At 37.8% G+C, this 15,341-nt stretch overlaps 1 protein-coding gene across 12 annotated transcripts in view; it reads right to left on the reverse strand.

Moving 5' to 3' along the window:
• Positions 1-15,341, reverse strand: part of AOPEP (aminopeptidase O (putative)) — a 208,222-nt gene that overhangs the window by 149,577 nt on the left and 43,304 nt on the right. For all 12 annotated transcript variants that reach the window (XM_075411062.1, XM_075411067.1, XM_075411064.1 and 9 more), the window contains one exon: positions 10,486-10,734. In XM_075411062.1, coding sequence (XP_075267177.1) covers positions 10,486-10,734 — 249 coding nt within the window. The remainder of the gene's footprint in view (positions 1-10,485; positions 10,735-15,341) is intronic.

Below are 15,341 nucleotides of genomic sequence, written 5' to 3' on the forward strand. Positions count from 1 at the left end.
ATTGATCTTGCACTCTGCATTTAAAATCTGGAATCTATTACCTGATTCTGGTTCTCCCCAGGTGGGGCTGGTAAATTGCAGACTGCTAGGGATTATGATAGACTGAGACTAAGAACGCTTCGCATACGTGATATGGCAAGTCACTTCAGAGACAATCACATGACAGAAGTCTGTGGCGGCTTTGAACACTGCCTTCCCTCTGGCCCTTTTCAAATTAAGCTTAGGGCTTCAAAATAATTGGCCACAATATTAAGTATCTTCTTTCTTATCACTTACTGCATATACAATACAAAATCTCTGCATTTATAACCACTGTACTATTTATATGAGTCAGAAATGGAACTGAAACATTGTAATGCTGCTGACGGTGAATAAAACACTAAATAGTAAATGGACTATTTTACTACTGGTCTCCAACAAAAAAATCTTTTTTCATCATCTTATGCAGCTCTTGGTAGGAGAAAAGAGTTGAAGAGTAGAGATAAAGTAGGATACAAAGAGAAGAACTCTTTCTGAAAATTAAGTTTCAAAATCTCCAAAACAGTGTTCAATAATTACAATTAATTACTACTTTCATCTCTCCATATTCTATCTCTCTATATACAGGTTACTTTTGAGGGAAAAGAATACTTCTACTTTCTAAATGCCATGCAACTCATACAACAAAAAAAATTTATCAGTATTATCTACACACACATATATGCACATATATGAAGGGCAGGCTTGGATATATATGATTAGGCATATATATATATAATCTGTGTAATATATAACATTAATTGAATATGTATAAATATATGCCTGTCTCTCATATATGTGTGTACAATACACACACACACACACAAACTCTCACTGAGTCACACCATTTTATACCAGTTTTAAGCTGGGAACAAGTCTTTACAGCCAGTTACAAACCACTGAAACACAAGTTTATATTGGAAATGCTTAGGCGTGCTTAACTAGAATGATGCCAGTAGGCTCTGCAATGATTCCAATCCTAGAATTTAATAACACGCAATTACTATTCTACAATAGCATCAAAAAAGCCCCATTAACTCTCCAGTTACTGCAAGAAGAAATGAGATTTTTTTGTAGCTAAAGCCAAGAGAGAGGGAGGGAAAGAAGAGAGAATCGCTTCATGTTCCAACGTTAAGACCTCAGTTTAAAGTAATGGGACATCTTACAAGGTTTATTCTAGACAACATAATTTATTTTGCTCAATCAAAGTAAGTGAATTTCTGTACATGAGCCAATTTTAAGAATGTTTATTTAATAAATAAAGATATCTCCTTTTTCAGTACCTTCTAAATGCAGTGTAGGTCCTACCTCTTCAATAAACTCAGACACAAGTTTCATTGGCCAAGAACCCTTCTAATAATTCATGGGCCATACAGCAAAAGTAGCAAGTGATTTTTAAACTCCTAAAACGATATTCCTTATTCATCTCATAAAATTACAAATGGTAACTATTTAAAGTTGCATACCTGAAGCACAAGTACACTCACGTGTTCTAAAACATCCGTTTTTGTTTACATTTTTGTCAGTAATCTGTGACTGAGGTGTTACCTTCTTGTGGTACTATCCAAGAAGTGAAGCATCTTAAGACAGGTAAATGTTGTACCTTGTCTTCTAAAAGCACTAAGAAAACTCTATGGAAAACTACCAGAAATGCAAAAGAAAACCCCCTGATACTGTAGAACACACATCTGGCTTGTTTACTAACACATTCCATAGCAGAGGCTCACTTTAGTTGTTTATTATAAGGAAGGATAGGTTTCAAAATTCCAGATGAGACTCAGGGATAGTGGTGGGGCTTGGGGAGTGAGTTGTTTTTATTTTGAAACACAGATGTAGTTTGCACGTGCAAAGCAGGATGATTAGGTTTGTGTCCTCTAAGGTGGCCCAAAGGCAGGACAATGGGTTTCAGAGACTTCCCATCATCTTTACCATCATCAATCATACTCCAGCAAGGCAGTTTTACCATCGTTTTACCAGTTTTGACATTTTTTACCATTTTACTCTATTTACCCATTTTACCATATTTTTCAAAAAAAGAGGAGCAAATGGTACTTTTCTCAGTTTACCTGCTAAGATTTGGTGATAGCTGCTTTCTAGACTAGCAAGGTTCTCACGTTAGTCCTTCTGCCAGATAGCATAGAGAACGGATGACTGAAACAACTGAAGAAGCCTCATCAGAGACAGCTGTGATGCACTACTGTGAACTCAGCTTCTACATTTCTGTGTCCATGAAGACGCAGCAATCAGTTGTAACTAAAAAGCAAGAAAGTCATGACTGACAGATTGATATAATACATAGGCAACAAGATCATATATGATCTGGCTGGGCCCTGGTGAGTGTCTGTTGAAGACTTACGAGTGGTCCAGCACAGACTGCTGATTGTACTAGGCAGTATGGCTGAAATTTGGTCTCAATTCAGAATTTAATTTCAGAGCATGGAATTTACATTACTGTAGAGCCTTTTGAATCCACCTTAAGCTGGAGTAGTTGCTTCCACAGTTATAGTAGGCTACTAAGTTGCTTTCTGCTTTCTGCTGTTGCTGCTGGAAGGAAAACAATATACACTCTTGCACAGATGCACATTGAGGTACCACACTAAAGCAAAACGACACGTCATCTCAACTGTGGTGGCTTTACAAGCCATTTGAATAATCTCCCTTTAGGGATTAAGTATAAAAACAGCTATTGCTGTGGCACTGTAAGAAGGATGGTGAAAAAAGCCAATGTCAATTTTTATTCTTCATAGCCTCAAATGCTATTTCATCAACACGTCAGATCATGAAACACAAGCCTAAGAGGGAAAAAAAAGTCAAAAGCAACTTGTCTATGATGGGTTTAAGTGTGTATTAGTGCATATCATTTTTTGCACATTCAAATGTAAAAAAAGAAGGGGATGGTTTTCAGACAGCTGGATACTCAGCCACTGGGGAAAAAAAAAACCTGTCATATTTAAAATACATAGATATCCTATGAAGTAAAGAAACAAGGCTTCCTTAGTACAGTATCATGTCTTATACTTAAAATGTGTAGTTGCCAGAACATGAACTGTCTTTTATTTTTATGGTGCCGTAGGACATAATGCAAAACAATTTGGCTGTTAGGTGTTGAGAGGTAAATAGTCAATAATAACAAAAAAATTATTTGCAGCAGCTAACTTCTACATCCCATCTACATATTTGTCACAGCTGAAGTGCTTAACCTTTTATTGTCTCTTTTCTCTGCGTGCTGCAGCAATCAAACATAACTGATGTCAGGGAAGATGCTGACATAAAACCAGACAGTATCTGCCTTAAGAAGATACCTCACACAAAACTTGAAATGCTTCTTAAAAAGAAGCAGCCATTTTATTTTCCAGTGCCATTCAAAGCAAATGAAAGACTATTTGCCAAGTTAAAATTAAAGAACTCTCTATTTTCCAAGTACTTATTTTCAAGAAACTAAAGAGAAAGAAGAAGTATTGAAGGTAAGAAATCTCTCTGCTTTATTAATCTTTTAAATATTATTCTGAAGCAGAAAAGGGACATGCTCTTAGGAATAATCAATCTTGTTTCTCATACTTGTTTCAAGTAATAATATTTCTCTGACTGTAGCAATTTTATAAAATGATCAAAAACAAATTTTGCTTTCCATCAAGAAACGAACTCGTTTTATTGTCTTTGCATGTTTACATTCAAAAGAACATATATTAAGAGTTAATAGACCAACAAGGCAGCTCAGCATATTAGTAAGGAAATATATTGTGCCTGAAGTACTCCAAATCCCGTTTTGATCCCAAAATGACAACTAGATGAAGGACTGTGATTTCTGTGGTAGCAGATTACACTTCAGGCTCCAGCTAAGAGTCAGAAAATGTTCGCAACGTCTACCACTAAGTTCACATACATGTGTTGTACAGCCACATACTCTGAATTACTACTACCACAGCTAAGACTCCAACTGGGATGAATTTTGAATAGCTTTATTTTCTTGAAATAGTAAAGCAGTGCTTCAGCAAATGTAAAAATTACTACACTGCTACCCCATCATTAGGTGAATATTATTTTCATTAAAATTCTAATTAAATCCTATAGCACTAAAAAATTAATCCAAATTCCTAGGACAGTGACAAATTTGAGGACGGAAAAGCGTACAGCAAAATATAATGAGCTAAATGTTTAGATGGCTAGAAGACAGATCCAAGATCTCTGTGAATTCAATACTGACTGTAGGTTATAGCCTGTATAGCCTACAGTGAATTTTGAATATTATGTCATCCAGGACTGATCATCTTTCTGGTATTAAAAACAAAAATAACATTTTCAATAGATTCCAAACTTTTTCTGTCTTTCAAAAAATCCCACAACTAGTATCACATTTTCCCCTCTCCATTCCTCAAGGCAAATCTCTGGAGTCCCTTTGGTAAACATAGGTATACTGAATCATTATTTACAACTGAATCATTATTTACAACAGCATTGCAACAGAGCGTGTGAGGCTAGCAAACATACGAAACATCTACCAGGACAGCTACTACTCAAAAGGAACTCCATGTAAATCAAAGTGATTCTCTGTATTTACAACTCTCTGTGGTAGTCTTGGTACCATAGACAACACAGATTTCATAGGTAATTTCCACAATACTAAAATAAACAATGTTTACTTATTTGTCTGTGATTTACAAAATACTTAAATTTCCAAATGAAAAAATGCCAATGGGAAGAACTGTCTCTGGAAAAAAAATTGGTAATTTGCATCCTTTCTTAAATAACTCAGCATAGGTGGTCATCTCAAACAGGATAGAAAAACAGAACCTAGGGTTAAAAAAATTATATACACTCAACTCTGTTTAAGCAATTCTGTTTTCATTGATGAATGGATTTAATGCTATTTTCAGCCAAATATCCTGCTCTATTCTTCATCTTGGAAGCACAAGGACAGATAGAATTTCCTCCTAGGCGGACTCTGCTATGGATTCCAAGCTCCAAATTCTATTTTAAAAAATCACTGGATGTATACCAACACATCCCTACTTGCAAATATTTCCAGGAAGTCTAAGCTGAATAGCTGTTTCTTTTTCTTTGAATTCAAATCACATTAAAGTCATTTGCATCATTAAGTCAAATTTCACTCATGTTTAACCAAGTCATGATCCTGCCAACAAATACACTGAGTAAAGATGCAAGTATGGATTTTGAATGAAAAGATCAGGAGTTCTGTATGTAAATTTGAGGACATGCAAAATCATCTGCAGGATCAGGAATTAAAATCTCAGGCAACTTGCAGTCTCTCATATTAAAAAAAAAAAAAAACAAACACCATACACACAAGATACTCCACTACATAACGAATCAAAAATAAATTTTAAAAAAATCAATTTTTCTTTCTCCAGACATCATACTTTCATTTTTTGCTTTAATTTTTGTACATGGTTATTTCTGTCTGAATAACCACCAAGTCATATGTAAAAAATACACTTAGGAGAGTTCATGTTTAAAGATTACTCTCGCAAGTATTTTGTCAAACAAACACAAGTGAAAATGTAGTGCAAAAAAGTTTATACAAATTTATACACTCACAAAAGGCTCTACAGCCGAGGCAAACAGTCAGTCACAGTTCTGCAAGCCAGAAAAATACTAAGACTCACATTTAGGTTTGACACTTGGATGTTTTCCAATAGTCCTGGCTGATTTTACTACAGACTTATCAGCTGTCGTGGAACACTGCAGACATACAGATCATATAAATGGTGGCTACAGACACACAGATCAAAGAGCCTGCTTGGCTTCCCCCCTCCACGCTTTTCTTTTCTTCGCTTTTCCCTTTACGATTTAAAAAGTTAACAACCTTAGTGACATGGCCTGGAAAGACTCAAGAGTTCTGCTGATATACCATGTTTTGAAGAAAGGGTTATTCTTTCCTCTTAAAATACCAAAGACCATTTACATGAGAGGAGAAGAGTGGCTATGATCATTATAAATAGGAACTGAAAGCTGGGTTGCTAAATCCATATTTAGATAGCTATACAAGTTGACCTGATTTACAAATATGCCAAGCATCCTCTATGTTTCTGTCATCAAACACCAGTCAGGTTTCAAGGGTGTCCAGCATACTTGAAAATGAGGCCACTAATTTTAGAGCCTAAATAGGATTCAAACAACCTGACATTGGGATCCCGTTTTGAAAATATCGGTATCTTGCTCAGAAGTTCTTTGGTTCCACTTACTTGCTAGCTCTGCTGGGCAAAATTGCTGTAAGAACAGCAAGATTAGGTAAGGTCAGACGTCTATCTATTCCATTATTCTGTTTTCAGCAGCTATTAGAAGTGTTTGAAGAAAAAGTAAAAGCATGGTGCATACCAAACGACACTTATCTCATCATACTCTTCTAGCTCCCAGCAACCTGTGGTGTGGCTAGTCAAGTTAATGACACAGTGCTTGGTTAAGAATTTTTCCTTGTGCTAGCACTTACTGCAAAACTAGTACATCTGAAGTATTCAAACAGAAAATGCAGTAATCTTCTATTATTTAAACTATGTGTGCTGGAAACAAAAAACTTTGAAGACCATTGTTTCAAAGCAAGTACTTCATCTCAGTGCAAACAAAGGCTTACAACCCCCAGGGGAATAAAATAAATATCAGTACATTTGCTGTGAAGAGTAAAAAGATGGTAAGCAGTTTCTAAAGCCACAAAAATACAAGACATTGGTGTGACTGAGAAAGGCCCTCGACAATTATCAAGGAAAAAATTACTTCCATGGGGAAAATAAAAAAACCAAGAGAACTTCTACAATTAAACACTGCAAGAGAAGTAAAGGTCTCAAGCTCAGGCTCAGGTGCACAGAAAGTTAAGAGTCTTTGTATTCAAACCAACATTTTTTCCTCGGGGAATGAAAAAGAACAAAGGATCTGGAGTCTCTTCAGGTTTTGCCATAAGCAAAGGAAATTGAGTTGTAGGTCAGTGGGAAGAAATTGTAAAACACTAGGTTTTCAAATGTGATCAACAAAACTGGACTGGGAATGAACTGATTTGAAGAGCACAAACAACCAGGGGACACACAGACACTGTTTTTTATTTGAAGTCTTTCAGCCAGTTTTGTTGTATGTGAGTAACTACTGGCTCACAGGAGAGCATCTGCAACCATGAAATAACTCTATTTAAATATATATATATAATATGGCTATTTAAATGCCAGCAGGGTTGACAATTCCTCAGAGAATAGCATGTCATCATCAACGGCACCAAAACATGGTGCTACTTTTAATCTCCTGCTTTTAACCTCTTACTTCTCCAAGTACATGATGTACACCTTTCATTATTGTGTAAGGTCAGGGTTCTCTTCCCTGCGGTTTGACACACTTCCCTACTCCTTTTCCTCCAATTCACTCCCTTCTGGTAGGGAGAGAACTGAAAATCAGATCAGTGCTGTTCAGTGTTCATGAAACTCTCAAAATTCTGCAGAAAGCACTGAATCTCTAAGCTATTTAAGTTTGGTCCACAATGCTTTATTCATTTAATTTACACAGAGTTTAACATAATATCACTAACAAAGACATGTAGGCCACATTCTTCTCCTACTAGCATAAATTTGGGAGAAGTTATACTGAACCACTTGAACTAAAATAGTGTAAAACCAAGAGAGAGTGTAAAATTAAATCCTCCAGCTTCAAATATCTGCCGGAAGAAAGCGAGGATGATTGCAATTATTATATACAGTCCAGATCCTGTTTCCCTACAGCAGTCCACAGCAAATTAAAAAAATACGGAGATGTACAGAATACACAAGTAAAATTAATATGTTCTCAACTAGAGTTTTTTTCACAAAGCATCTGTCAGACTTCAAGAGAAATGCAGCGGACCCACAGTAGTGGCTACTAGAATAGTCAGCTTAAAACGCCTGATTAGGTCACTCTGTGCAGGAATGATCTTCATTTCATACCAGGCTAAAACACTGGGGAAACATCACCCTTAAGTAAAGGGAAGTATTTCTGGGATATAAACACCACAGTAAGTATCGGCTAATGAGAAACAAAGAAAAGTGCCAAACACTGTAAAGCCCCGATACTTCAGATGACTAAAATTTATGACGGCCTCCTTCCCTGGCAGACAGGAGTACAATTACAATTCTCAAAACAACAGTTCCTTTGTGCTGGCATGCTGTGTTATGTTTATACTGCCACAGATAGACTAGAAGATAAAAAATAAATATTACAGGACCTTTTTTAACCCATGATAATAGCTAACTTTTTTTTTTATGTGGGTTTGGACATGGTTTTGCACATAGCTTATTCTTTACTGAAGTCATTTAGGTAATTATAATTGCATGCACAGGAATTAACCATTTAAGTAGCTTGTTATATACATAGAAACCTCTATCTGAAAAATCACATGAAACAAGAACAAACGAGCTATTATGAGTCACTTAGTAATTTCCTTTGCTGTCCAAATACAGCTTGACATTTAAACAGCTTAAATTATTCCTTTATTTCAATTTTGAAAAATTTGAATGTGCTTGGCTTGATGAACTGTTGAATGAAAAGCATCAGGAAGTCTGTGTGCCCTTTCTTTCATCCTTTACTTATATTCAGTGATATGGATCACTTGGAACTGGTGGTTAAAAGAAGCATAGGGAAATAAAAGCATAGGTTTTTCTCATCTCCTTCACAAAGCAAGCACAATTACAATATTATGAACACACAACCTGGACTCGGATAACCACAGATGGTTTTGCAACAGAATACCCTGCAGGCATCTTTTCCCTGTAAATAGTGGGAAAAGTATATGCAGGGGAAGCTCTGACATCCTTCCAAAGAGCAATAGCATATCAACAACTGAATCCTGAAGATTTCTCCTACTCTGTGCTGTCTTTTTGGCCTAGATATCTCTCTCCCCTTTCTCTTTCATTTTGCAGTATTTGTGTGTCTTGCCCTTCATGGTTCCACTGATGACTGTTCTTATCACACAGCTAAGTAGCATGGACAGTTTCTTCCTCAACTACAGTGATGGGCCATAAGGCCCTGTGTCACCCTTTTAGTACCATGCCTTTGAAGTCAGAGGAAACGGCTAAGCAGCTCTTCCAGTTTCATATGGCTTCATGAACATGGTATGCAACATCACACTTACCCCCAAATCAAACCACTGTTGAACACATCAGAGAATATAGTCTGTGGTAGGTGCCCAAAGCAATCAGGACTCGTGTAAGTTTCTTGATTTAGGAGTTCATTGAGCAAAGAGCTACCACTGAAAACTCAGCAGCCAGTACAAGTCATCTACAAAGCAATGAGGCTTACGTGACAGAGGAGGGTCACTGAATGCTTAAGTTTTAAACTTTATAGATCTTCATAAAAAAAGAAAGTAAACTTACATTAAAAACTATACAATATTTTTACACGCCAGCATAATTTTCTACTTTATCCCTAAGGAGGATTGCAAGAGGAAGCTGTAGAAAAAGATCGACATAAATAAGAAACAAAACATACAGCATGAAACAAAATGTTTCCTTCTTTGATCAATTACATACTTTGTAAAAAGAAATTAACTCCTGGTTCATCAAAGCACTTGGACTGGCAATTTGTGCAATTTGTTGAAGTTACTTCAGATATGAAACCTATTTGACAACTGCCCCCAGAGCTCCAAAATGCAAAACCAACAGTCTGAGAATATACCTTTCCTTTCAGTCCTCATCTTTCTAACAGAGCTTTGCCTTTAATTCTTCCCTTGGATATTTTGTCCATCTGCCTAAATGAATCCACTATACTGTTGGCACTAGGCAAACAGTGACTAAAAATACTGTTTCATTCTCTGCTATTAACAAACACTATTTCATTACCAACTTAAAAAAAATACCTATTTTTAAGAAAAATAAAAAGCAAATAGGGAATTTCAATTGCTAGGCATTGCCTTACAACTAATAGAGCTAAAATTCTATTGTTGTTACATGACTGGAAATTATACTGTAAACCCAGAAATATTTCATTAAGCTTTTATTCTCCACAATTCCATGAAAACTTGATCATAGAATCCTTACAGTTTGCCTTACTCATCTTCTAAAGACGAATGTTTGACTAGAAACTCATAAATCACAAAAGCTGAATAAAATCTAGATCTGGATTTTAACAAGCACTTGTTCAGTCAGGACATAATGGTAAAATCAATGCCAAAAGAAAACATGACAAAATTATAGCTGCATCAAGTATTTAAATTGGTAGAACCAATAAAAGAACTTCAGTTTGGCAAATGAGGAAATTCAGACCCAGATGTCTAATCGGCTTATATTTTCCTTCCCTAAGGCCCGTTAAAACTCAAATTAAAGACCATAGCACAAAGGATGCAAACAAACCTACCCACAAGAAGCCAGAGACAGAGTTTTAGGTATGGTTTAAGAAAATAGCACAGCAATTTTATATTGATAGCAATGTGACACTGTTAATCAGCTGACAAAAATACGTCTAACAAAATACAGGAAATGAGATACAATGAAGTTTCTTTACCTAGCCATTCCCAGGCTGGAAAAGTTGGAAGGAACTATCAAAACATCAAGCCTGGAAAAGGGATGGGTGCCCAGTGTGGTGTAAGCAGCTGAGAGGCACTGAGGAATTAGCCGAAGCAAACGTTCTTCACAGCGTTCCACAAGGCAGCAGGGAGCAAAGACTCTATAAGGAATGACTGCCTGCAACCTGGTAGCAGGATTTTGGAAACGGCAGGGATATTCCACATGACCACAGATTTCTCCACACCATCTGACAATAAAAAAAAAAAAAGAAAAAAGAAAAAAAAGAAAAAATAGTTTAATGCAATATCAGAAATGTGCACAACGGAGCATAAGCTAAGACAATATTCTCTAGACATCAGAATGACAGTTAGTTCGCATAAAGCCAACTCATTTGTATTCTCACACTGTTCATACATGTGCAGCACTGTGAAAACACTCCTTACTACATGTCTGAGTAGAACTGATACAGTTATTCATAACTAAAAAAGGACAAGTCAAACCTTGTTTTTATAACAGATATGCATGAAAAGAACAAGTGCTCAAAATGTGCATAAGGAAACTCAGTAACAATACAAAAATACTTATTCAGAGAATTCCTACTCGAACTTGACTACAAAAATAAAATTTGGTACATATTAACACAAACATATTGAGTGCAATTAGAATGAAATTCCAAGGGGGGCTTTTTCTCTGTTGTTGTTACTAAAATTGTCCAGGAACTTTTACTGATTTTTGTTTTCTTTAGTGAAAAACAACAGTTGATATCAATTCGGGCTTGTCACCATAGACATTTGAAAATATCACATTAGGATCAAGCTTACTTTACACTACTTTTGCAGGATATTCAGAGCTCTAGCTGGAAAGAAGCAGGGGTAAATCAAATCCTTCCTAAACACTGAGTCACATACCTTCACAATAATTTATCTGCCCAAGCTGATTCATATCTAATCAGAAATCAGCTGCATGTTTTCACCTGCTAGCCTGTCTTCTGTACAGCGCAGAGCCTCTCCTTGGTTTGAGACTTCAGCTTAAGGAAGCTGGTTCTACTATGCCTGGACAGGCAAAGCACTTTATGTTATTGCACCTGGCATCGCCCAAAGCATTTATATGTGAAAGATCACGCTCCAGGTGAGTGCTGATACACAAAATAAAATGATAAAAAGTAGAAAAGGACTACTTTTTGCTCAAGTGCCAAAACTTTAACACCTTACATAACTTCTGTGAAAGACATGGACTCTAAGCTATTTCATTGATTACATATGCAAAGAAACTACATCTATCCTTATACAATTTTTTTTCCACGGGTGGCCTAAGCCAGTATATTTCTGCTCTGAAACAATGTCACTTTGTATTTAATTATCAGAGCTCAGATTAGGCAAGAACATGAAAGCTAGCACCCTATCTCTTGTAAAAGTTGCCAAGTCCTCAATGACCACAAGGAGACAGGAAACTTACTTAACACCCTAGCTCCATTTAACATTTTCTTTCATACAGCCTCCTTATATCAAGCTCACTGGCACCTGGACATAAATTACACTACACATTTCAACAAATTCTTTCAGAAATCCTTCCTCTTCCTGCTACCCAAGAGTTTATCTCCATTATCTTATCTGAGACACTACCCTAACATTTGCTTGTCTATCCACTTCACGCCCTTTCCAGAAATGCCTGCTACTGTGTATAATGTTGGTTTGGTTACCAAGTCTTTACGACTAAAGTAAGTAACAAGTGTCTGTTGTGCTAACTCCCAAGTAAAGATTAACTGGATGTAACTGTAACAGCAGATTTTTAAGGACACAGGTTTTAATGTCCTAATTAACTGCAAAACAACCTTATACACTTACGCTCTTCTTTTTTGTCTATGCATAATAGACACCACACTTGCAAAGGATTTTTTTTTGTCAGTTTGTTTTTCCAAAACACATTAGTTCTGCTTCTTCCACTGTCATTAACTCAACTGCTGCAGATACATCACACTACGTGTGCCAATTAACTCATTCAATGACCATCACACAGATTGTGATGTCATTCAACCTTTTTTCAGAAGGTTTAGAAAAAATGGAAACTTTCATTTACTCTATCAATACTCTGTCAGAATAATATTTTGCACCAAATCAATACGAATTCCTATTACTGAACATGCTGTATGTTAGAGAGGAATACATAGCGAACATCTACAGTATATTTCTGTAGAGGCATACTACAAACATAGAAACAGTAGAGGAATAAACACAAAACAACTTCTAGAAGCTTACCAAACTTAGAAACTATTTAAAAACTTGAATAGACATGTCTTACTGATCTTAGGTAAAATATAAAAATTGCTATTCTCAAGATTTATTAGAATTTTTTTAAAACCAAAATTAGCCAAGCGGCAAGCCATCAGAATCCTTTCATTTAAAAATCCAATAAGAAATCCCTATTAGGACCTCAAGCTCCAGTGTCTCACTAGCTTTACCAAAATGGTAAGGACTTTCACTGACTTAATGTTAACACAGTATTAGCCCAAAACAGCTATCTGAAAGTCAAGTATTGTTTCAGCTAAGTTTCTAATTGCGTAACAGAAAAAATACTTACAGCCTGACTAACACGATCAGCTTCTACAATGAAATTACATTTTCAGTTGACATGGGGAGAGCAGTGGGTATTTTTTGCCTGGACTTCAGCAAAACACTCATCGCAGTTTCCCACGGCCTTCTCCTGGACAAACTGGCAAGATACAGACTGGATGGGTGATCTGCGAGATGGGTAGCAAATTGGCTAATAGGTCACACTCAGACAGTGGTGATCAACGCCTTTCACTCGGGCTGGCAGCCTGTCAGAAGTGGGAACCCCCAGGGATCGATGCTGGGCCCCACACTGTTCAACAGCTTCACAGATGTCCTGGATGATGGGTTTGAAAGCATCTTCACCAGGTTTGCTGACAGCACCAAACTGGGTGGCGAGGTGAACATGTCAGATGGGAAAGCTGTCTTAAAGAGAAACCTGGACAGGCTGGAAGCATGCGATAGCAAGAACAGCGTGAAGTTCAACATAGACAAGCACATAGTCCTCACCGGGGATGACATAACCAAAGAGCCCAGCACAGGCTGGAGATCCCAGCGTGTCTGGGGAGCAGCCTTGCTGAACGGGACCAGGGGGATCCTGGTGGACAACAAGCTGAACATAAGTCAGCAGTGAAGGCAAATTGGATCTTGGGCTGCTGTGCTGGTTTTGGCTGGGGTGGAGTTAATTTTCTTCACAGTAGCTAGTATGAGGCTGTGTTTTGGATTTGTGCTGAAAACAGTGTCAATAATAGGGAAGTCTTCATTTTTGCTGAGCAGTGCTTACACAGTGTCAAGGCCTTTTCTGCTCCTCACACCACCCCACCAGCGAGTGGGCTGGGGGTGCATAAGAAGTTGGGAGGGGACCCAGCCAGGACAGCTGACCCCAGCTGACCAAAGGGATGTTCCATACCGTAGGATGTCATGCTCAGCATATAAAGCTGAGGGAAGAAGAAGGAAGGGGAGGACGCTCAGCGTGATGGCGTTTGATGGCATTTGTCTTCCCAAGCAACCATTACGCTTGATGGAGCCCTGCTTTCCTGGAGATGGCCGAAAACCTGCCTGCTGATGGGAAGCAGAGAATGAACTCCTTGTTTTGCTTTGCCTGCATGCACAGCTTTTGCTTTACATCTTTATCTCAGCCCACGAGTTTTCTCACTTTTACCCTTCCAATTCTCTCCCCCATTCCACCAGGGACGAGTGAGTGAGCAGCTGCATGGAGCCTAGATGCCCAGAGGTGCATTACTAGCAGAGATAGAGATGAGATCACCCTACTCTATTCAGTACTTGTCAGGCTGCACCTGGAGTACTGTGTCCAGTTCTGGTCCCCACAATTCAAGAAAGACACAGACAGACTGGAAAGGGTCTAAAGGAGGGCCACAAAAATGAACAAATGGCTGGAGAGCCTGCCCTGTGAGGCAAGACTGAAGGAGCTAGGCCTTTTCTGAGAAGACGAGGAAGAGGAAGACGAAGAGGAAGCAAGGCTCAGGGGAACCTCACTGCAGTATTCTAGTACTTAAGGGGCATCTACAAAGGGTACAGAGTCTCCCTCTTCACAAGGAGTCACATGAAGAATACAAGGGGCAATGGATGCTAGATAACCTCATTTAAGCTCCCCTTCCCGCAAAAGATTGCACCAGATCATCTTTAAAGGTCCCTGCCAACTTGGGCTGTTCTGTGATTCTGTGACTCTATGAATGTGAAAAGCTGAGACCAATATGCGAGGAAATGAAGTTCCACGTCTAAGACTTCTGCTAACTATGGTGAATACACGTGGAAACAAGTGGTATTTCTCCAGAGACTTAATTTTTAGCTTCAAATCTCATTTGCAGGCTTATACAGTATTGCTCTGTTCATCCGTCACTCTAATAATTTAAACTCAATGAGCAGTTTTGACTGGATCGGAGCGAGGAATAGATGTATACAAAACAATTACATTACTACAGGTTTGGTGGTACAAAACAATTACATTCCTACAGGTTTGGTGAAAGACAGCTAAGTAGCTGCTGCATGTACTAGACAACAGCATATTTTTTTTGTTGAAAAGAATCATTGGTCCAACTTTATTTTATGGGACCACTGCAACAAGTCTTTCATGTACCCAGTCAGTACACATCACCCTAGGCAAACCACTGCACAGGTCAGCTCTAACTCTGGCATGGGACTGGACAGGAATAAAAAAGCAAGTGAGTAGCCAATATTGTAGTAGGGGGTATTAAGTATCCAGAATGGACCAAGTTTAGTAACACGAAAGATCTTACAGCCAGGCATTGTAAGAAACAAGGGAGGACCTCGTATTTCTGCAGCAGGG

The sequence above is a fragment of the Opisthocomus hoazin genome, chromosome Z (assembly GCF_030867145.1).
Source record: "Opisthocomus hoazin isolate bOpiHoa1 chromosome Z, bOpiHoa1.hap1, whole genome shotgun sequence".
In the NCBI taxonomy this organism is placed as follows: domain Eukaryota; kingdom Metazoa; phylum Chordata; class Aves; order Opisthocomiformes; family Opisthocomidae; genus Opisthocomus; species Opisthocomus hoazin.